The 24,516-nt window shown below is 40.5% G+C and overlaps 1 protein-coding gene across 2 annotated transcripts in view; it reads right to left on the bottom strand.

Moving 5' to 3' along the window:
• ARHGEF26 (Rho guanine nucleotide exchange factor 26) overlaps window positions 1–24,516 on the bottom strand; it is a 141,249-nt gene that overhangs the window by 38,886 nt on the left and 77,847 nt on the right. For both annotated transcript variants that reach the window (XM_040247262.1, XM_040247269.1), the window contains 4 exons: window positions 21,877–22,006; window positions 18,403–18,477; window positions 5,711–5,800; window positions 123–277 (listed from right to left, as the gene is read on the bottom strand). In XM_040247262.1, the coding sequence (XP_040103196.1) occupies window positions 123–277; window positions 5,711–5,800; window positions 18,403–18,477; window positions 21,877–22,006 (450 nt within the window). The remainder of the gene's footprint in view (window positions 1–122; window positions 278–5,710; window positions 5,801–18,402; window positions 18,478–21,876; window positions 22,007–24,516) is intronic.

The following is a 24,516-nucleotide window of genomic DNA, read 5'->3' as shown; positions in this document are numbered from 1 at the left end:
CTGTGTAGAAACTTTACACTTTTACATCTCAAAAGCTTTCAAAAGATGATCACCTTCAATAGTTGCTTGCACGACAGTTTTAAAACTGGATGTACAGAGGGCAATGCCACAAAAAGGCTTACCTCTTCTTCTTGGTGATAATGAGCACATCATTAAAAAGGAAGAAGTAGACTTGCTGTTTGGACGTCCTTTTTGAGAAAAGCACTGTGTCTTCCACGTAGGCTGTCAGCTCACCTCTTTTTACCAACCACCGGGAAGAGGAGACTAGAGGAAAAGGCTACAAAGAGAGAAACACTCAGTACCCAAAGCTAAAGTTAAGTCTTTTTAGGATTACTGAAAGTAAAGTATAAAGCTTACATTCAAACAAATGATACACCATTATTTTATAATAGTTCATATAATAGGGACATAATGGTAAAAACATAGAGAACACATTCTTCAAGAGAAAACCAAAAGGAACAACTTATTTTCCAATATAAAAAAACTATTAATACCAACTTGTCTATATGAAAACTAAACCTCAGTCAGAAAATGTTACTGGGTCAACCAAAAATTGTCACCCTTCCGTTAACTCTCAACTTTTTGAAAAAGACGACTGATAAGTCACTTAAAACTGAAAAACCTCAAAATAAAATCTATTGGTATCAATTGCAGCCATTTCAAATACCACAAATCAGAATGTAAATATACCAAAAAATACTGATAACTGTACTTCAAAAGAGACAAATGTAAAATAAGAAATGAATATAAAGGTCTGTGTTCAATTCATGAATTAAAAAGACTTTATTCAAAAGGAAAGAAAGAAAAATCCCTGCAAATGTATGTTATGTCTGTTGATTATCTACTTAGCTGTATTCTGAAGAACACCTATTCTTAAAAGTTTATGGTAGTTTCCCTCATGGAAGTTAGTCCCTGAAAGCATCATGCCACTTTCTGGTTGTGAAAATGGACTTCTTCCAGAATAATCCATCTTCATCTCATAGAAAAGGCTATATTCAAGGAATTACATATTGCCTTTTCTTTATTCAGTTTACAGTTTCCAACTGGAAAACTCTCAAAGCCTCAGAATAATCCTTACCCTTGAGAGTTCCTTTTTTTTTTTTTTAAATTACCAGAAATGCTTACTGCCAAAAATCTGATTTAAAACACAACATCCATAAAATAAGCAAAAGTTCTTGGACACACAAAAGATAACTCTAGTAAGTGTGGTGCAACCAAATGTCATCCATTTCAGAGAATAATGATTAAAAATAGCTAAAGGAAATTGAGGATATAAGGGAGGAAATTTGAAGGCTAAGAAAGGATTTCATTTTTGTTTTTTTAATTTATAAAGGACGTTTCTAAGAAGCCTGCTCACCAATATATACTTTTCTGTTTGGCCAAAAAGTTCATTCAGTTTTAAAGTAAAAATAAAAGACATTTTTCGTTTTCATCAAGAACTTTACTGAACAGAATATTCACCATTTTGTTCCACTATCATCTGTCATTTTTCAGGCAACTTCATAATTTCATCTTCCCAAAACTTTTAATTTTTTTAGGCAAAGAACTGTTTTAAGTGCCTAGAATTGACATTTTTTTCCATTAAGAGAATGTTGTAAAGAATGAAATAGATGGAAATTCAAAGGTGCAATGTTTGGTGAATATGGCAGATGAACCAGAACCTCCCAGCCAAGTTCTAACAGTTTTTGCCTGGTCATCAAAGAAACAGGCGGTCTTGCGTTATCCTGATGAAAGATTATGTGCTTTCTGTTGACTAATTCTGGGCACTTTGTGTCGAGTGAAGGTTTCAGTTGCTCTAACTGGGAGCAGTACTTGTTGGAATTAATCCTTTGGTTTTCTGGAAGGAGTGCATAAGAGAGCTGAGCCAATTCAATCCCACCATACACACATCATCACCTTCTTTGAATGAAGATCAGCCTTTGGTATAGTTGGTGGTGGTTCATTTCATTTGTTCAGTGATCTCTTCCATTTATGTGCGGTATTCACTTTTCATCGCCCATCACAAAAATGGGGTATTTTCATTATGTTTAAGTAGAGAATTGCATGGAGAAAGACGGTCAAGAAGTTTTTTTTCATTTTAACTTATGTGGAACCCAAACATCAAAGCAATTAATATAATCAAGCTGGTGTAAATGATTTTCAATGCTTGACTTGGATATTTTGTGTATATCAGCTATCCCCCATGTGGTATAGCATAGAGTGTTCTCAAATAATGTCTTGATTTGGTCACTATCAATTTCAACTGGTCTACCATCCAGCAAGAAACTTCACAAACCACATCTGATATATTCAATCAGTCACAGCACCTTCTCCATATATTGCACCAATCTTTTTTTATTTTTGCATTTTAGTCGTACTTTTACCTTTCTTGAAATAATAAGCCATAATATGCAGAAAATGTTGCTTTTTCTTCCATCTTCAATATTAAAATGGCTATACAAAAATTCATCAATTTTGATAAGTTTTTTTTTTTTCTAAATGCACACTGATGTGACAGCTGTCACAGTACAATCTAACAAAGTTGTTTTGAATTAAGTTAAAGACAACTAAGCATTATTAGAGCTATCTTGTGGGAAAAAACAAACATTTTGGCCAATCCATATTTTCCTGAAGATTTAACAAAGGATGATGAAAGATTATGGCTGAACTTAAAATTTCAAAAGTGTCTAATAAAAGAGTTCATATAGTTGTCAGCCTCCAAAGTCAAATCAGTCTATGGCTGAGACTTAAAAGGTGACAGAAAGGTTACTTCAGTAATTTAGGAGGATCCCCACCAGCAAACACGAGAGGTCACAAATAATCAGAGTCAGGTTAGGTCCTGCCACAGGACTATAATTACAAGATAACACTGCAATCATGCCATAGACTGTATAGGACAAACCAATGAGAGTATTATATACGTGCCACCCTATGCCTATTCTTAGTTTAGAGGACAAGGGGAGAAAAGTTTTTTAAACTCTTATTCTTGAAATAGTTTGAGTTTTTGTTTTGTCTTATTTTTTAGATTGAGTTTTATGGACACCTCATAATCCACTTGGCAAAAATAAATTTCTAATGTATATCTAAAATTGACAGTGGCTTTCTCCAAAGAAGACATAGAGATGGCCAACAAGCACATGGAAAGATGCTCAACATCACTAATTATTAGAGAAATCAAAACTACAAGAAGGACTTCCCTAGTGGTACAGTGGATAGGAATCCATCTGCCAGTGCAGGGGACACAGGTTCAATCCCTGATCTGGGAAGATTCCACATGCTGGGGAACAGCTGAGCCCATGCACAACTACTACTGATCCTGTGCTCTAGAGTTTGCGAGATACAACTACTGATACTGAGCCCACGTGTTCCAACTACTGAGCCTGTGTGCCACAGCTACTAAAGCCCACACTCCTACAGCCTGTGATCTGCAACAAGAGAAGCCACCGAAATGAGAAGCCCATGCACGTCAATGAAGAGTGGCTCCCACACACTGCAACTACACAAAGCTCACACATGGCAATGAAGACCCAGAGCAGTCAGAAAGAAAGAAACAAAAAAACTACAATGAGGTATTACCTCACACTGCTCAGAATGGCCATCATCAAAATTTATACAAACAATAAATGCTGGAAAGGGTGTACAGGAAAGAGAGTCCTTCTACACTGTTGGTGGGAATGTAGATTGATACAGCCACTATGGAGAACAGTATGGAGGTTCCTGAAAAAATAAAAATAGATCTGCCATATGAACCAGTAATCCCATTTTTAGGCATATACCTTGAAGAAACCATAATTTGAAAGGATGCATGCACCCTGATGTTCACTGCAGCATTACTGACGATGCAACCTAAATGTCCATTGACCAAAGAATGGATAAAGAATATGTGGTACATATATACAATGGAATATTACTCAGCCAAAAATAGGAACGAAATAGTGCCATTTGTAGAAACGTGGATGAACCTAGAGACTGTCATCCAGGGCGAAGTAAGTCAGAAAGAGAAAAACAAATACTGTATAATATCGCTTATATGTGGAATCTAGAATACTGGTAGAGATCAACTTATTTGCAAAGCACTAATAGAAACAGACATAGAGAACAAACTTATGGTTACCAAGGGTTGAAGGGAGAGTGGGATGAACTGGGAGACTGAAGTTGACATATATACACTACTATGCATAAAATAGCTAACTAATGCGAGTCTACTGTACAGCACAGGGAACTCGATTCAACTCTCAATAACAGGAAGAGGGCATTATAACAGAAGTGCGTGTGTTGTTTTTAGCGAGTACTCGTCATCTTCTAAGAAAAATCATGGGTCATGTTTCTGTATTTAAAATGCTACAGTCAGGATGTCATAGGAAATAGTTTACACTGATCTGCAAGTCAGGACATCTAGACCCTAGTCCTGATTCTGCCACCACAAGTCAAACGACCCTATTAGTAATTAATTATTCTCTGGACTGTATTTTCCTCATTTATAAAAGGGTGTATCAGTGACCCTCAAACCAAATGACACAGTAGAGAGTTATCTGCAGAAAGTCGTCATCACTCTAATTCCACTACACAAATAAGGAACCCGTTCACTATGAAAAAATATGACCAGTCACTTTAAGCTGCTTAATTAAATTCAAGAGGCATCAAAAGAAATAAAATCACGACCATGAGCACTCACATCCACTGAGGATTCAACCGTGAGCAACAAAGGGCTTGACAACAGCCTAGCCTGTTTGTCATTTCCTTCTTTGTTTATCCTGTCATTTGCCCCTGAGCAGTAAGAGACAAGCAGCAACACGCAGCACATAGGCAAAAAAAGAACTATGTAAGAAAAACAAATGTGAAAAGAATAATCCACTAATAATCCTTTTTGCCAACTGGGAAAGGAGCCCCCTTATTTGATTGAGGAGAAATACCCTAGTCCAGCTCATGGGATACCACTATTTTGCAGGACACTTTGGCTCAGGCAGTAAAGAATCTACCTACAATGCAGGAGACTCAGGTTCAATCCCTGGGTTGAGAAGATCCCCTGGAGAAGGGAATGGCCACCCACTCCAGTATTCTTGCCTGGAAAATTCCATGGACAGAGCGGTCTGCTGGGCTACAGTCCATACAGTCCATGGAATTAAGAGTTGCACACGACTGAGCAACCAACACTTTCACTTTTATTTTTTTGGAGAATAGGAAAGAAAGCTCCTTTCCAGTCTAAAAATTCTATCATTTTGCTATGTCTCCTCAAGTTTGATCTCTTCTGAGGAGTGAAAAAAAAGTTCTAGAGGAGCCTGGTGGGCTGCAGTCCATGAGGTTGCTAAGAGTCTGACACGACTGAGTGACTTCCCTTTCACTTTTCACTTGCATGCACTGGAGAAGGAAATGGCAACCCACTCCAGTGTTCTTGCCTGGAGAATCCCAGGGATGGGGGAGCCTGGTGGGCTGCCGTCTCTGGAGTTGGACACGACTGAAGTGACTTAGCAGCAGCAGCAGCAGCAGCAGTTAGATAATACCTAACTCAGTGGTTTAGAGAAAGGTCATTTTAACTGGGATAAGCAAGAGCAGGATTACCCACAACAAAGTATCTGCCGCTCTGCCTGCCAGCCTCTGTGTAATCAATTTATGGCCCCGCTTTAACAAGCAAATTCCTCCACACTTTGTTACTCTCCACTATCTCCCTATTCACTGAAGATTTCAACAAAAGCAGTAATAAATCTGTTTATGAAGAAGTACGAGAGAGTACCTTAATTTTAAATTCCAGCTGGGAGTTAATTGTGTACATCATTTCCGTCCTTTCCATCTTCCGGGCTCCTTCATTGCAGAGTCGCACCAACTGGAAACAGAATAATCAGAGAGGGTTAAGAGGTGAAGGAGAGAAACCTCACTTTCAAATGCAGATCTTGCAGGAAATAATTAGCACTTCGGAAAACTCCAGACAGTTCAAGAATTTACAGCTTCACAGTTGAGACTCTGTACCCAGTGGGAAGTGGTGTCACTAGGATGTGCAGACAGAGGAAGAATGTCCTGAGAATTTTCAGGGACAGACGGCCTCGTGTTATGTTACCACATGGCACGCTTCACAAACACGAGGCAGGTTCATTGCGTGGTCCAATCTGTCCGTTCTGCCCCTGCTCCTCGCCTTCACCCATGGGAACCCCACCAACCTCAGGGCAAGCTGCACTTCTCTCTCTCCTCTTCAAATCAGAGCAGCTGAGGGCACAATACCGGACTTCAAAGGCAAATTCTCAGCTGAATGCTACGCTCAAAACATGTGACGGGTAAGCTGGATGCTGGAAGACGACAGCCTTCCGTTGGAACCTAATAGTCAGTGATTTTTCAAGCTGAGGGGAATGCAGTTTAATTAGCACTACTGAGTTATCTACAAATAGACGGACTAATAGTCCTTGGATGAGTAGCTGTGACACTGTGATTTATAATGAAACAGATATTTTGTCTTTTATCCACGGTTTCTGGCACATGGCTCCTAAAACCCCTTGTAATGTCCTATATAAGAGCCTTGGGGGCTTCTTTGGCTATAATTTAGTATTGTTACCAGTTCCTGAAATAGCTCCAGGACATAAAAGTGAAGTGAGTATCTTCTGTTATTCATAACAAGCCCCTTTCAACCTTGTCTGAATTTATATTAATGCGGCAACTTTCGGAAAGCCCCTAAAGATGGGGTTGGTTGCCAGGGGAGCCATTCAAATAATTAGAGAAAAGACTGGAACTTTCAGGCCTACCACCTGACCTCCAGGGAGGGAAGAGGGGCTAGATATGACTTGATCACTACTGAGCAGTGGTTTAATAAATCATGCCCATGTAAGGAAGCCGCCATGAAAACCGCTGAATTTCGGAATGGAAGAATTTCTGGGTTGGTAAGAAGACGGCCATCTCAAACTCTGAGGATAGGACATCCGGAGCTTGGGACCCTTCTGGACCTCACCCTATCTCTTCCTCTGGCTGTTCACTCATATTCGGTAGCATCCTTTGTAACAAAACTGCTAATCTAGTAAGTAAACTGTTTTCCTGAGTTCTATGAGCCCCTCGAGCAAATTAATCAAACCTAAGCAGGGGCTGGGTAGTGGGAACTTCTGATCTCTAGCCAGTGGGTCGGAAGCACAGGTAACACCCTGGACTTGTGAAGAGTGACGAGAGTGAAGTCTGGGGTGTGGCCTGGTGGGCCGAGTCCTAATCCTGTGGGATGGGCTATCTCCAGGAGGAGTGAAACTGAACTGAACAGAGTAAGCCATGTGGGCTTCCCAGGTGGCAGTAGTGGTAAAGAACCTGCCTGCCAGTGCAGGCAGACATAAGCGACACGCACTGGATCCTTGAGCCGGGGAGGTCCCCTGGAGGAGGGCACGGCAGCCCACTCCAGTATTCTTGCCTGGAGAATCCATGGACAGAGGAGCCTGGCAGGCCACACAGTCCATGGGGCCACACAGAGTCGGACACGACTGAAGCGATTTAGCACGCACGCATGCACAAGCCACCCCGCTGGCAGGGCAGAGTTGCTCAGTGTGGGGAAAGCCTGCACACATTTGGTGACCACAAGTATCAGAAGTGAAGTGTTCTGTGGGTAGAGTATTGAGCACAGAGGATCCACCCAAGAGTTTCTCCTTTATATTGTACCTAATATATAATTATTAGTTTGCTGACCTAAACCAAAAGAAATTTTGTATTGTTAATTTCTCACTAAGTAAAAAATCTGTAACACATGCCCATAACAAGGATCATTGGCCATAAAGACAGTGTGATTGTTAAAAACAGAAGCTAGAAATTCTGATTAGATTTACTTTAATATTGGTGCTTTATTAAATAGCTCCCACTATAAAAAGAAATGTTAACACGTAAGTAAACAAAACAGGCCATAAAAGGCTCTGACCTAATCCTACTTCATGGAGGTAACTGGAAACAAGAAAGATCCCCTGGAGAAGGAAATGGCAACCCACTCCTGTATTCTTGCCTGGAGAATCCCATGGATGGAGGAGCTTGGTGGGCTACAGTCCATGGGTCGCAAAGAGTCGGACATGACTGAGCGACTTCACTTTCACTTTCACCCACTTCCTCTTTTTCCCATGATTATATGAACATATAAGTACATACATATAATGTGTAAAACTTATTTTGTTTTTGTAAATGGATCACCCAATGCTTGTCTGTGACTTAATTTTTTCACTCGACGATATTTCTCCTTATCACATTCACTGAAAAGCAAGTTTATTTTGTACCTGGTATGTGTCAGGTGCTAGGGTTGCAACATTTAAGAGACATACAATCCCGATTGTCATAAAAGAAGGGCAGGCACAATAATCAGAGACTGAAATCTTAAGGAAAAGGCTGGGGGGCAGGGGTCCAGGGAGGAAGAAGGTGGGGAGAGAGTCGGGGGCCTCTCCTTAGAGTCCCTCTGAGCTGCACCAAAGGAACAAAGGTACTTGTAGCGCACAGTCAAGGGACAGCACTGGTCCAGGCAGAGTGAGCATCAGAAGCAGATCGCTGTGTGCCTCAGAAAGTAAGATCCTGACACAGGAAAATGGCACAGGAGGAAACTGAAGGACCAGCCGGGGTCAAAGCATGCAGGTTCTTTCGGCATGTGGGCTGTATTCTAAGTGCGAACAGAAGCCACCAGCAGGCTTTCAGCAGAGCAGTGACAGGAGGCAATATAGGCTGTGAGCACATGTGCTTTCACAGCGCACCTATTCCTTCCCCAATTGATGGACGCTTGGACAATTTCCAGTCACTTCACAGATATTCTGGGCTTAAAGGGTATGCCTATCTTCAGTTCCAGCATATCTTTAGGTCCCAGTGGTATGAAGAGTTTACTGATGCAGGGACTGATGGTCCACCTGATCAAAGCTAGGAGCCGAGGGACTTCCCTGGTGGTCCAAAGAATCTGCCTTCCAATACAGGGGACACAGGTCCGATCCCTGGTCGGGCAACTAAGACCCTACATGCCTTGGGGCAACTAGAGTGCCCGCTCACAGTAACTACTGAGCCTGCACACAACTAGAGATGCCATGTGCTGCAACGAGGAAAGCCTGCACACCTCAACAAAGACCAAAGAAGAGAACTCGGAAAGCTCAGAGCCGAAAGCATTCTGGCTGGGCTTAGGGGCAACCTGCAGTTAAAATATCCTAAAAGGATTCAGACAGATAAATAGCTGAGCTGCTTGGGACATTTTAAAGATTTATTTTATTTGTAGTACCCAAATCTGTGCTCCCAGACTTCCAACGTGGTCTGTTCCCCAAGCTCTACCTCCAGCGACCTGGATGGTATCTCTTCTCAGATGCACCACTGCCGTCTGAAACTCAAAATGTGGGAATGCCCAAACCTGAGCACCACCTTCATCTCTCCCATCCCAGCCCCATGTTCTCTAGGTCAGTGACTGACCCCAGCACAATCCATTTCCCCAAGTCAAAATGCTAGGCCCTCACCACTCAGGCGCCTCCCTCTCCTTTGTCCTCTATCCAAACAGTTCATAGTATCTCCTTAATGCTGTAACCTCCAGAAAAACATGTTTAGTCTCTACAAGTTCAAATCTGATCATGAAACTCCTCAGCTTGAAATCTTTAAAAGGCTCTTTGAAATTTCCAGAATTAAAATCTCACCAAGACCAGGATCTGGCACCTACTTACCCGATCTTACTTCTTTCTTGGGCCTCAGTGCTACTGAATTTCTGACCAAAAGCCCTCACTCTCCCACATCCTTCACACTTTTGAAGTGTTTCCCTCCACCTGAATTACCTTCACCCCACTCTGTCCAACTGACTCCTCCTTATCTAGATGTATACCACTCTATTTGTCTTTCCGATCTCATCTTGGGTATTACTTTTCTTAAAAGACTGGAGAACGGACTGAAATGTCCATATCTGTTAGTTAAGTGCCTGGCCCAGTGCCTAAGACACAAGGAGTACTCAGCAAATAGCAAATGTTAATGAGTAAACTTTAAGGATTCTTAAAGAGATGGGAATACCAGATTACCTTACCTGCCTCCTGAAAAACCTGTATGCAGGTCAGGAAGCAACAGTTAGAACTAGACATGGAACAAAAGACTGGTTCCAAATCAGGAAACCAGTATGTCAAGGCGGTATATTCTCACCCTGCTTATTTAACCTCTATGCAGAGTACATCATGCAAAATGCCAGGCTGGATGAAGCACAAGCTGGCATCAAGATTGCCAGGAAAAATATCAATAGCCTCAAATATGCAGATGACACCAATCTTATGGCAGAGTGTGAAGAACTAAAGAGCCTCTTGATGAAAGTGAAAGACGAGAGTGAAAAAAGCTGGCTTGAAACTCAACATTCAAAAAACTAAGATTATGGAATCCAGTCCCATCACCTTATGGCAAATAGATGGGGAAAAAGTGAAAACAGCAACAGACTTTACTTTCTTGGGCTCCAAAATCACTGCCATGGTGACTGCAGCCATGAAATGAAAAGACACTTGCTCCTTGGAAGAAAAGCTACGACAAACCTAAACAGTGTATTAAAAGCAGAAACGTCACTTTGCTGACAAAGGTTTGTCTAGTCAAAGCTATACTTTTCCCAGTATCATGTACGGATGTGAGAGTTGGACCATAAAGAAGGCTGAGCGCCAAAGAATTGATGCTTTTGAACTGCGATGCTGGAGAAGATTCTTGAGAGTCCCTTGGAATCCAAGGAGATCAAACAGTCAATCCTAAAGGAAATCAGTCCTGAATATTCATCAGAAGGACTGATGCTAAAGGTAAAGCTCCAATACTTTGGCCACCTGATGCAAAGAGCTGACTCATTGGAAAAGCCCCTGATGCTGGGAAAGATTGGTGGCAGGAGGACAAGGGGCAACAGAGGATGAGATGGTTGGATGGCATCATCAACTCAATGGACATGAGTTTGAGAAAACTCTTGGAGATAGTGAAGGACAGGAAGTCTGGCCTGCTGCAGTACACGGGGTTGCAAACAGTAGGACACAACTGAACAACAATGCATAAACTGCTTTCAGAGATCATTTACAAGTACTTTACAAAGGGGAGGGACATATAGACCAATGGAACAAGACAGACAGCCCAGAGATAAACCTTTGAGAGGGAAGAATATAAAATGGGGAAATGACAGTCTCTTCAATAAGTGGTGCTGGGGAAACTGGACAGCTACGTGTAAAAGATTGAAATCAGAACACTTCCTAACCCTATACACAAAGAGAAACTCAAAATAAATTAAGACCTAAATATAAGACCAGAAAATATAAAACTTTTAGAGAAAAACATAGGCAGAACAATGTATAATATAAAACATAGCACCTATTACCCACCTCTTAGAATACTGGAAATAAAAACAAAAATAAACAAGTGGAACCTAATTAAGCTTAAAAGCTTTTGCACAGCAAAGAAAACTACAAACAAGGTGAAAAGACAGCCCTTAGAATGGGAGAAAATACTAGCAAATGAAATAACTGACAAAGGATTGATTTCCAAAATATATAAGCAGCTCCTACAACTGAATATCAGAAAAACTCAATCAAAAAGTGGGGAGAAGACCTAAACAGACATTTCTCCAAAGAAGACTTACAAATGTCTAACAAACATATGAAAAGATGCTCAACATCAAATGCAAATCAAAACTACAATGAGGTATCACCTCACATCAGTCAAAATGGCCATCGTCAAAAAGTCTACAAACAATAAATGCTGGAGAGGGTATGGAGAAAAGGGAACCATTTTGCAATGTTGGTGGGAATGTAAATTGATACAGCCACTATGGAAGATAGTACGGAGAGTCCTCAAAAAACTGGGAGTAGAACTACCATATGATCCAGCAATCCCACTAGTGGGCATATACCCTGAGGAAACCAAAATTGAAAAAGGCACATGTACCCTAATGTTCACTGCAGCACTATTTATATAATAGCTAAGACAGGGTAGCCACCTAGATATCCAACATCAGATGAATGGATAAAGAATTTGGTACATGTATACAATAGAATATTACTTAGCCATAAAAAATGAATCCATCTGAGTCAGTTCTAATGAGATGGAAGAACCTACAGCCTATTATACAGAGTGAAATAAGTCAGAAAAACAAATACCATATATTACTCATATATATGGAATCTAGAAAGACAGTACTGATGAACCTATTTATGGGACAACAGTGGAGATACAGACACAGAGAACAGACTTATGGACACGGGTTAGGAGGAGGAAGGTGAGGGTAGGACAAATGGAGAAAGTACAGAAGCATATACCCTACTCTGTATAAAATAGGTAACCAATGGGAACTTGCTGTATGACTCAAGGAACTCAAACCAGGGCTTTTAACAACCTAGAGGGGTGAGAAAGGATGGGAGGTGGGAGGGAATTGAGGGGACACATGTATACCTATGGCTGATGCATGCTGATGTATGGCAGAAGCCAACACAATATTGTGAAGCAATTTTCATTCAATTAAAAACAAATAAGTTTGGGGGAAAAAAAGGTTGGGGGACAAACTCATTGGAAAAGACCCTGATGCTGGGAAAGACTGAAGGCAAAAGGAGAAGGGAGTAGCAGAGGATGAGGTGGTTACCTAGCATCGCCAACTCAGTGGACATGAATTTGAGCAGCCTCCAGGAGATAATGGAGGACAGAGGAGCCTGGCATGATACAGTCCATGGGGTCGAAAAGAGTTGAACGTGACTCAGTGACTAAACAACAATTGGCTATTAGCTTCTGTCCTGGGTAGTGCAACTCTACAAGTGTTTTCAGGATCATTTGAGCAAGAAATTGCACCGCTGTTCTTGTGCTGGGAAGTCGCCAGCCCTGAGAAGAGCACAGCTCTAGAATTTCTCATTGGAAAATGGTCTCAGACTTGCTCATGTATCTATGTAGTGTATTCTCTTGATCAACGTTCCTCTTCCTCAAAGTACAAGGATAAATGTTAATTTTTTACTCTTCAGGTGGGAAATGGTGGCAAACTAATAATGAAAAATTTTCCAAAAGGTAAAAAAAAAAAAAAAATGGGGGGGGACAATTCCTTTATCCCATTTTAAAATGAAAGGGAAAATGGAAAATAAATTCATCTTTATTTCCTAAACTTCCAAATATCAAGTTCATCAGCCACCACTTCTGAAGGCATATTAAAAACAAAAACGTTCCCCAAGCATCTCAAGCAATGGTATCCTCAGTGGACTCTGTTTAGTGACTATTTTAAGGGACAAGCACTAATTTGGATATGTGTGCTCTCGTATTTTCCGTAAAATCAGCCTCTGCATATTGAAACTGTGCCTTCCTTCAACATCTGTCAAAGCTTTATTAAATTTAGTTCACTAAATTTTTTGCTTTAGGAAAAACTTATATGGGGAAAAAACCTCAATCTCTCTAATGAAGTATAAATAAAAACCAAATATTTTCAATTTGTCAAATTCACAAAGATGAAAAGAATATTAGATGTTGGGGAGTGTGGAGAAAGATAAGATACTTAGAAATACTTCCGGTTGTCATGGACACAGGGACAATTTTTCTTACAGGTACTTGGGGGCCCTTAAAACATACCAAGCTTTCTCCCCTCAATAAACCCACTTCTGAAAACTTTACAACAGAAATCATCAGAGGAGCACAGTCATTTATGCAAGGCCATGCAGCACTATTTAGAACAGTAAATGAAATGGGCACCGCATGAATCCATGTTTAAATGTACATTTACATTCACTGGAAGCACACACCATAAAATGACAACAGTCATTACCTTCAACAAGATTACTAATACATTTTGTTTTCTCTTATTTCAAACTTTCAAATTTTCTGTAATGGGCACTTACTACTTTTAAAAATGTACCTTTGTAAACTTTACATACATTCTTTCAGAGCAATTCTTAAAGAGTAAAAAAAAAAAAAACAAAACCAACCATTAATTCCTCCCTGCCACACTCCTGTCTCTTCACCATCAGCAACTACAGTTGAAAGTTTGAGTGTGATTCTAAATACTATTTCTGACACACAAATGTATATAAACGCATTTTATTATCTAGATGTCATTATGCTATTTGTTCTGCAACTTCATGTTCTTCACTTAACAATACAGCTTACAGATCTTTTCATGTTAACAGATATCTACCTCTTTGTAAACAGCTGAAGCAGTAAGTTACAGGAAAAGATTCAAGAGGACTTCGCTCTTCTGCCACTAGCAGAAGAGCTTAGAACTTAATACTATCTCCAAATAGAAGTAGAATTTTTATGAGGTGTGAGTTAAAGCAGTTATTCTCTTTCTGTGGGAGAGTAAATAGAAGACAACAGCAGGGGAGACTTCACTGGCATCAGAAACCATCTCTTGACCACCATTCCTTAGACACAGACAGCTCTACACCAGCTGAACTATCAGGCTCCTAGGAAATTTCCCTCCTTGCAGCTCCACCTCCCGCATAGGAGCAGAAAATCAGAAAGTACATACATATTTCACTTGATAGAAACATCTTGTTTTCGGGTTGTTTTGACTAAGTTAATAAGTCTCTCCAAATGCCCCAATTCAGAAAAATTGTCACCATCATTTCATCAATACACATGAACAATTTCACTGAAGTATTATTTGTACTTATGCAAATACATTTCATTAGCATTTTAATCACCAAAAAATATATTACTCATTTTTCCCCAAGAATGAATAACTATTTAGAGAGACTTGCCCAAGGGCCTTAGGTGGAATCTGCTTCTAAAAATTTGGGCCTCAAACACAAAATTTCACTGTAAAGTAAGTACGGGGAACTCTCAGCTTCTCTCATTTCAGAAAGAGTAAGCAAGTGAAAGTGCATTTTGATTTCGAACCATAAACCCTCTATGTGCACAATCTCTTTGTTAAGAATACTGACATTGTTTTCCCATCTATAAACACCCATCGGTAACTTGCACAAATGAAAAAGAAGATGAATCCTTGAGCTGGCAGTACTGATGTCCTCAGTTTCCTACAACACTTGGAGACTGAGGTTATAACCCTGATGTTCACAACTCCTACGCAAGAGAGAAAAATGCTGTCCTAGAGAAAACACTTGTTTAGGTCACTCGAAGAGCAATTTTCTTCACAGAGGGTCTTTCCTATAGAAAGTATCAAGGTAGTGCATGCTTAGTTGCTTCAGTCGTGTCTGACACTGTGCGACCCACAGACTGTAGCCCACCAGCTCCTCTGCCCATGGGATCCTCCAGGCAAGAACACTGGAGTGGGTTCTCATGTTCTCCTCCAAGGGATCTTCCCAACCCAGGATTCAAACCCACGTCTGTTAAGTCTCTTGCATTGGCAGGCAGATTCTTTACCACTACGGTCACCTGGGAAGCCCTGTATCAAGGTAAGACAATTAATTTTTGCCAGCCTGCCCTAAAAGCACCAGTGCCAAATCAAGTGAAACAGAGATGCCTAAAGGAACATAGCAGTCTACTCAAACTGGGACGTAAAAGTCTCGAAAAAAATTAGGTATCATTCCTAATTCAATTCAGTCACTGCTACCTTCCTCTTTCTTCTGTGTGAATTTTTTTTCCAGCTTCTCAGTTACAACCAAACAGAACCTGACAATCTCTTTCATATCCAAGACTCAACTTCTCCAAGTAGGTGCTCCTAAAGATCCCCATCCACTACAGGATTTGGGGTTCTGGAGGAGAAATCCACGGGCAGTAAGACCATAGGCAACTTCATACCTGTCAGGTGAAGTTTCTTAGTGTTTCGCAAAGTGGGTTATGTGCATTCCCTTCTCTGATGGAGCAAGAGATGCATTCAAGTGGTTGGCAGATCACTATGGTTTAAATGTTCACATCCTCCCAAAATACATATTGAAATCTTAACTCCCAAAGATGATGGTACTAGGAAGTGGGGACCTTTGGGAGTTGCTCAGAAGTCATGGGATAGAGCCCTCATGAATGGGATTGTGCTTTATACAAGAGGCCCCAAAGAGCCGCCTTGCTACCTTCTGCTTTGTCAAGGCTATGAGACGTCTGCAACCTGGCTGGAAGAGGGATCCCAGGCAACTCTGCTGGTTCCCTGATTTTAGACTTCCAGCCTCCAGAACTGAGAAAGAAATTTGCTGTTTATAAACCAATCAGTTTGTGGTACTTTGTTCTAGCAGACCAAATGGGCCACGACACAGATAAACTAATTTTTAGTATAAAAATGTGTTAGAAAAATGAACAACTAGCTTATAAAACTCATGATTTTGTAGTAATTATTGGCAAGGATGAGGATAAATAAAATGGAGTCAGTTTAAAGTTGACTGAGGGACTTCTCTAGTGGTCCAGTGGTGGAGTCTTTCTTTGCCTTCCAAAGCATGGGGTGCAGGTTCAATCCTTGGACAGGGAACTAAGATCCCACAAGCCTTGGGGTCAAGAACCCCAAACATAAAAAAGAAGCAATAATGCAACAAATTCAATAAAGACTTTTAAAATGGTCCACATAAAAATATTTTAAAAAGAAAGTTGAAACAATAAAATTCAATATAAAGTTCAATTGATAAAGTTGATTGAAAGAAAGTGCTTCATAGTCAAGTATCACAAAGATGCATAAAACTCAAGGCAGCTTAGAGATGCTTAGGATGCTTCTGTGATCATGAGCTTTGCTCTCCTGGGTCTAGGTCATCTCATATCCTCACTGATTCTCAAACCTTCAGCTGCTTTTTCTCAGCGAACTATTCCTATTAGCATTTAAACATACCCACAATTTTCTGATCTTTAAACAAAAGAAGACCCTCCCTCACTTCCCTTTCAACTAAAGCTTCTCTTTCAACTCATTTTACCCTCACAGCCCAATGGTTGAAACAGCTACACTCACTGGCTGCACAGTCTCATCATCCACTCATTCCTCACCATGCTTCAATCTGGCTTCCACACCTGCCCTGCAAGGACACAACTCACCTGATAATAAATACACCCGGTGAATGCATCGATCATTATCTCACTTTGTCATTCCGGAACAGCCAATGGGGCTGCCCTTCCTTCCACCAAATTACATGCCATTTGCCAGACCATTAGAGGGCTTCCCTGATAGCTCAGTTGGTAAAGAATCTACGTGCAATGCAGGAGACCCCAGTTCAATTCCTGGATCAGGAAGATCCACTGGAGAAGGGACAGGCTACCCACTCCAGTATTTTTGGGCTTCCCTTGTGGCTCAGCTGGTAAAGAATCCACCTGCAATGTGGGAGACCTGGGTTCAATTCCTGGGTTGGGAAGATGCCCTGGAGAAGGAAAAGCCTACCCACTCCAGAATTTCGGCCTGGAGAATTCCATGGACTGTGTAGTCCATGGGGTCTCAAAGAGTCGGACATGACTGAGCGACTTGCACTTTCCTACTTTAGTACTTCTGGTGTTTTTCAAGTTTCCTCTGCTCTTTCCTTTTCCCTACACAAGATGAAGCTTGGTGTTCTTCATGGCTGAACCTCAACACTCTTCTTACTCTACACACTCCTGCGTACTTTTCATCCACTCCCCCAGCTTCAAAAATCATATCCATACTGATGATCCACAAACCCATGTCTCCAGTTCAAATCCCTCCACTGAGCTCCTGACTTGGATATTCTATAGGAATCTCAATTCCAACACACCCACAATGGAATCATCAGCTTCTCCCTATGCTCATACTGTGGAAATAAGAGCATCCATCTAGTTGCCCAAGACAGGGACGATTTTCCTTGGCTCATGTCCATAAATATACCCACCCAAGTCACCTCCACACCTACCTCTCCAGTGTTGCAGGTTTGGTTCTTTGCCTTCTAGTATCATATCAGTATAGGCTCCAGTCATCTGTAACCTAAGCAACTATAGAGGCTTCACCCCTGGGGCCCATTCTCACTGTCAACTTCTCAGCACATGAATCTGTAGCTTCCACAGCATCCTAAGATAAGGTTCACAATTCCTTAACATGGATCCTCTGTGCTCTCTCTCCTGGTCTGGGCCCTAGTCACATGAAGAACATTCTAGTTGAAATTCTACAAACAAGTCTTTGAGTCTTTGCATGTTCTTGAAACACCCCTCCCCAGTCCCTGGCTCAAGGCTGCCCTTGCTCCAGGTTTCAGCTTCAACATTTCTGTGTTCTTCCTCTCATGTCACTCACCATCCTTTGTTGTAACTCTTATTTCATGTCTGCCTTCCCCTTTATACAGCACATTCCATGAGGGCAGTAACCACACATGTCTTACTCACCCTCACATTTTCAGGGGCTGGCATTGTCCCTGGCACTGTAGTGGATGTGCAATACATATTTCATGAATGAGAGAATGAATAAACAGCTATTCAGACACCAAAAGAAAAAGAGGTCTCTAAAGGCCCTTAAGACTGTCTGAAATAGTAAAAATACCACTTTGAGTATAGAAAACATAATTTTGTTTTTCAACTACTTAAAGAATGGTGCACAAACGGCTGTGAGAATCAACCTGTTTTTAGCATCAAATCCAGACAGGTTCTCTTCGGAGGGATCTGAGTGTTTTACCATCTGATAAGCTACTCAACAGTTACCTTGCTCACTTCCTTTAAGGCTCTTTTGCAGACTTCATATTTAGGAGAGTCCTTAGGAGTCTTTTGACAGATAGTCTGCAATGAAATAAAAGAAGAACAAAATCAGCTGATTTATTCTTTTAAGTAAAATAAAACCAATGTCCAGTCATATACTCTTACTCATAGCAAACTTAACAATTCTGAACACAATACTATGGATGAGTATAAAGACGACATTAAAATAGGAAATAGTCTTTAAAAGCATAGGATCCATGTTCATCCAGAGGATGATTTAATAAGAGGATAGACTTCAGAGGTGGGTGAATCTGGTTTCAAATTCTAGATCTGCTCCTTATGAGCTATTCGACCTTGGGCAAGTCACCTTCCCATATAAGCTTCTAAAAGCCTCAGTTACCTCATCTGTAAAACTGAGATAAAGCCACCTATAAAGCCACAAGGAGGTTAAAAACGTTAAATGATAATGCATGGAAAGTTCTTTATGAATAACGTGCATATGGTAGGTCTTCACTTAATGACAAAATCACTTCAATGATCCCTGATATCATCATCATTATTAGAGGTTATTATATTTGCAGATGATATAATGTGAATAAAAGTCAAGAAAAAATGGCTGCTGGGTTTTTTCTTGATATGCTTATACTGCAAATTTTGTGATGGTAAAATTGAGTTCAAAAGACATCAACTGAAGATATACTGAATTATATATAACTTTTGAAACTATATCTGTTCAAAGCCAACAAAACCATTTCAATTATTAAAAATGTTAACCTCAATCAACAAGTTTAACTAAATCTCCAAATGAACTAAAATCGAAGAGATCCTGTTTTAAGTACGTTTAGATTCTGCCCAGGTGGCCAGATTCTCACACATAGACCACAGATGAGGGCAACAGGCATTTAGCAGAAGGGGAAGATACCAGAAACCAGCTTACATGCAGAGGAACACCAAGCCTATGAATCTGAAAGTCAGGTGTCAGGAATATTATGTGTGATATGTAAGAAGTACAGACTGGACCACTGGTGGTTTTATATTGATGTACTCAAAATGTTTTCGACTATGACCCCACTGTAAGAAAGACTTTTACACTGCAACTAGTACACATGCACACGAAATGAAAGTTTTTATGAAATAATATTTAATCTCATGAACAATGTATATATCATATACTGTGTGTTCTACTCTATATCCATTTTCTAAAAACACTACTCATGATTCAAGGTCAATTTCATGACCCACTAATGAGTACAAAAGCAGTTTGAAAAATATTAGTTTTCATTTCTGGGAGCAGGTCATAGTTTCTTTTGTACACTTCAATTTTATGTAAAATTCTGTACACACCAGGGAGTCATTCTTTCTAGAAGAATGACTACAGCTTAATCTACAACTTCAAAAGAGTCTCTGACCCTAAAAAGTATCATTTCTTTTTAGACTCTGTGTGATAGACATAATAAATATAAATCAGAGATGGATTTGCAAAACTGCAAGTTTCCCCAATATTTACAAGGAGAGAAGTCCCTAAATCACACAAGATGGACGAGGCTGGGTGTACAGGTAGTAGACTAGTAGACTGAGGTGGCCTAGGAGAGCAGCAGGTGCTGTGAATTCTGAAAAGACAGCTGAGCTTCCTCAACACTGTGCGGCTGGGCCAAGAAAGTGACCATAATCCCACCTTTTTACTAGTTTCTAAATCTCAGTGCTTCTTTGAATTTATAATGGGATAGAGAAAATGGAATTTATTTTGTAATGTTAGGCAATCATAATTTTTGCTATATTTTTATCCTGTATTTTGACTTTTAAAAAGCAAGCACGTCAAAACTGACGTTATATTATCATCCAAATTTAAAGCAGAACTATGCCAAGGTATTTTAAGTTGATCGAAAAGATACTCTTTGAACTATCATATGATCCAGCAATCCCACTCCTGGGCATATACAGGGGAAAACCAAAAACTCTAATTCAAAAAGATACATGCAACCTGATATTCATAGCAGCACTGTTTACAATAGCTAAGACATGGAAGCCGCCCAAATGACAATCAACAGACAACTGATTTAAGACGTGGTACGTATATGTAATGGAGTATTAGCCATAAAAAGGATGAAATAATGCCATTTGCAGCAACATGGATAGACCTAGAGATTATCATACTAAGTGAAGTAAGTCTGACAGAGGAAGATAAATATTATATGATATCACATATGTGGAATCCAAAAAACAATACAAATGAATCTACAGATAAAAGAAAAACCTCACAGACACAAAAAACAAACTTAAAGTTACCAAAGGGGAAAGGAAAGCAGGGGAGGGATAAATTAGGAGTTTGGGATTAACAGATACAAACTACTACATATAAAGTAGATAAGGAACAAAGAGTTACTGTATAACAAAGTAAATATAATAACCTATAATGGAAAATAATCTGAAAAAATATATACACATACTATATCTGAATCACTTTGCTATACACCTGAAACTAACACAATATCATAAATCAACTATAGTTCAATTTTATTTAAAAAAAAAAAAGGCACTTATTGGCACACTAGCTGGGTGGAAGTCACATCAGGGCACCCCATTCTCTTGTGGCTGCCACTGTGGTTTCAACCCAGCCAGTGTGCAGCCATCCTGGTCACTGCCTGGCTGTCCTCCCAGCTGTGCTTCCCACCAGTCCATCTCTGCTCTTCCCACAGTCACGTCCTGCACTGCTCAAAAACAAATACGTGTTTTCTTCATGAATGCTCCCTACGACAAGATCAGATGTCTGGATTTTCCCCATTCATTCTGAGCAATGCAATAGGGCAGGTTTATGTCTTGTGATGCTGAAGAGACTCCTTCCCGTGTGAAAGGGGAGCACTTCAGCAGCTTGGGGCATCCCAGGTGGCACTAGCAGTAAACAAGCTGTCTCCCAATGCAAGAAGAGATATGGGTTCAATCCTTGGGTTGGCCACACCGCCTGGAGGAGGGCATGGCAACCCACTCCAGTATTCTTGCCTGGAGAATCTCACAAGCAGAGGAACCTGGTGGGTTACGTCCGTGGGGTTGCAAAGAGTCGAACGTGACTGAAGCAACTGAGCTCAAAGGCAGCAGCTGGGAATGTGACAGGGAAAGGGACCCTAGTGGCCCGGCAGAGGAAATTGAGGCCCAAAGAGACGAACGACATGCCCAGGTCTCACGCCTGGTGTTTCAGCCGCAAAGGAATTCAGGACTCCTGACTTCAAGAAGTCAATATTCTTCCCATTTCAAAAAATGTTAAATGAGGGTTGTAATCTAACTTTACTTTAGAGTGAACACACAAGCATAAATTGAAGACAGTTTCCCATGTGGGACTGTCTAACCAAACAGCACCTTTTCACTGAATTGGGAAATTTCATAGAAGGGATATAATTTAAGCAGAAGAAGAATAGTTTTCTTAATCACAGATGTGTTGCAGCAACAGCTATCGACAGAGGAAAAAGACACCAGGTCCCATCTTACATCCATCAGCAGGGGAAGGCGGGTCACCCTCTGCATGGGAAGAATGAGAAACGAGATCATGGGTAGGTTCCTACAGTCTTCGTGGGACTCGATTCGGGACAAAACTTCCTTGAAAGACGGGTTGGTGGCTCTGAGGGAAAAAAAAAGAGACAAAACTTCAAAGTATTTCCTCTTTAAGTTAAGAGGCAAGTCAAAATGTATTATAAAACACTGTGATAAACATAGATTGTCAATGATTTTTAAAAATATAAAGAACATAAACACACAATTACATAGGTGGACACAGATGGCTTGGTTGCCTTTTACAGTCAAGACTGAATGTAAGTTTAAGGCAGTAATAGAATAATAAGATGAAAATATTATTATGCCAGAAATTTTTAGAAGTAGAGAGTAAACAAATGAAGAAACAGTGGTATCATAATGGTGAATGTATACATTAAAAAGTAGTATAACCACTATATCTCAAATCTGATCATCTACAAACATTCCACTAAAAAGATGGCACACATGTTTTCAACCACAGCTCTAGCCTGAAATAATAATCTAAGAAAGAAATCTCAGGATTTACTTACTAGGATGCTTTTGGACTTTTCCAAAGCTTCTAAGACAGAAAACCTTCTGACTATGTCAGCCAGAATATCCCTCCTGGCCCAGTGACATTAAAACAGAGACAACACTGTCACATTTCTACAGAATTTAGCAAGATACACGGACATAAAGGATCTCATGTGGCACCATGCATATAATTTTGAAGGGGATTCCAGTAAGTATGTGGAGTCTCAGCAAGGTCCCCAACTTGCCAAATAAAAGACCTAGCATTCGGTGTAGACAGAAGTCCAACCAAGGCCTTCTGACTTTCAGTGGGTCCCTGACACAGCATCTCTCGTTCTGTCACCTCACTTCACCTAAGGGTAGCTCTTGGAGTTACAGTGTGACTTGTGAGGGGGAGGGGGAGGAGGGGTTGGCCCCAGACTCTGTGATCCCCTGGAGAGGGGAGGGGGAGGCCAAGCAGCAGGGTAATGGCAATTGAAACCTCTTTTCAAAAAAATATACTTTGAAACTTAGATGATTTGGTTCAAGGCTGCTAGAAAGAAATCAGGAAATACCCAGAACAGCAAGTTAAAAGAAAGTATTCAGAAATGTTATAATTTCCTTTTCTTAAACTGAGGAGTTAAGTTTCCTGCTAACTTTGAAAAAAAAATTTACGAAATTAAAAAAGAATCAAATTTTAAACCAGTTGCATATTTAAATTACTTCTGCCACCTCCAAAGATTCTGAGGAAACCAACCAGTCTAGGATGGACCCCGGGCATTGTTTGTTTGCTGGTTTTCAGATCCCAAAGTGCAGGTAAAGCTCAAAGTCACAGCTCCAAATGTAAATTTACATTCTGAAACCACAACTACTAATTTCCATGTGAAAGCTCAAATGATGATGTCATTGAGCTAATTTAAATAAAACCTTTATTTTTCAAGAGTTACATAAAGTACAGCAGTACTTAGTCAAGTTTTTTTTTTTTTTAATCTTGCAAAACAAAACTTAATTTAGCTCTAATTCCAGGCTTTGGCTTTTACACGTGTCACTTGGATTTCCCAACAGTTAAAGAGTAACCTTTACAGCGCAATGCCCATGGCGGATGAGGGCATCAGGTAACCTCTGGAGACATTCCTGGTTATCAAGGCTGATGTGAGGCTGTGCTACCGGCAGCTGGTGGACAGGAGCCTGGGGTGCTACAATGTATAGAACAGTCTCCACAACAAAGACTAATCTAGGACAAAATGTCCGGCAGTGCGGACAAATCCTGCTTTGTGCTAATAACCGCATTTAGGGCTGGCAGCTGTGGGTTTTCCTCCCTGCCTGTACAAGATTTTATGGACGATGTGGAGGGGGAAAGGTTTATGCTTTGTGATGCTGAAGAGACTCCTTCCCGTGTGAAATGGGAGTACTTCAGCAGCTTGAAGTACTTCAGCAGCAGCAGCAGCCCTTCTTACCCACGTGGGGGCTGCTTCTCTAAGTGGCCACGAGGTAATCATCACCATAGGGTCTCTCACATTGTCTAGAGACTGGCCAGCGTGCCATGCTTTGGCTGTAAACACCACAACTCACAGAAGGATGAAAACAGCCAGTCAGCCCCCAAACTGAGTTTACAGAGATGTCCAACTGTACTGCCAGACACAGAGTTCCTTGTAATAAACAAGCCTCAGCCCCAATAAAGCAATACAGACATTGCTGAACCACTGCTGAATGCTTTTCAGACTAGAGATGGCATATCCATCACACCAAAACTCTCAGTAACCTAAATAGAACAAAGGGAAAAGGTGTGTGTGGAAACTTAAGGTTACTTCTTTTTCGTTTCACAATTAGAGCCTCTAGGAACTTAAAAAAAAAAAAAAAAACTTCCTTCAGTCCATCCTTGTTCTTCTCACACCTAACCACCCAGAGGGAAAAGATGAGTGATTCCCATAAACAACTAAATACAGTTGTCATTTGAATGGAGGAAGATTAGAATACTAGAGGACACTGGCTCCTAGGCACTAGTTCAAGAACTATATCTTGGCCTCAGGCAAACTATTTAATGACTATTTAATGATTTAATAACAGCTTAGAGAACAACCTTCTCACCATTTAGAATGATGATCACCA

Source organism: Oryx dammah, unplaced genomic scaffold, assembly GCF_014754425.2.
Source record: "Oryx dammah isolate SB20612 unplaced genomic scaffold, SCBI_Odam_1.1 HiC_scaffold_2, whole genome shotgun sequence".
In the NCBI taxonomy this organism is placed as follows: domain Eukaryota; kingdom Metazoa; phylum Chordata; class Mammalia; order Artiodactyla; family Bovidae; genus Oryx; species Oryx dammah.
This window is presented reverse-complemented; position numbering and strand designations above follow the sequence as displayed.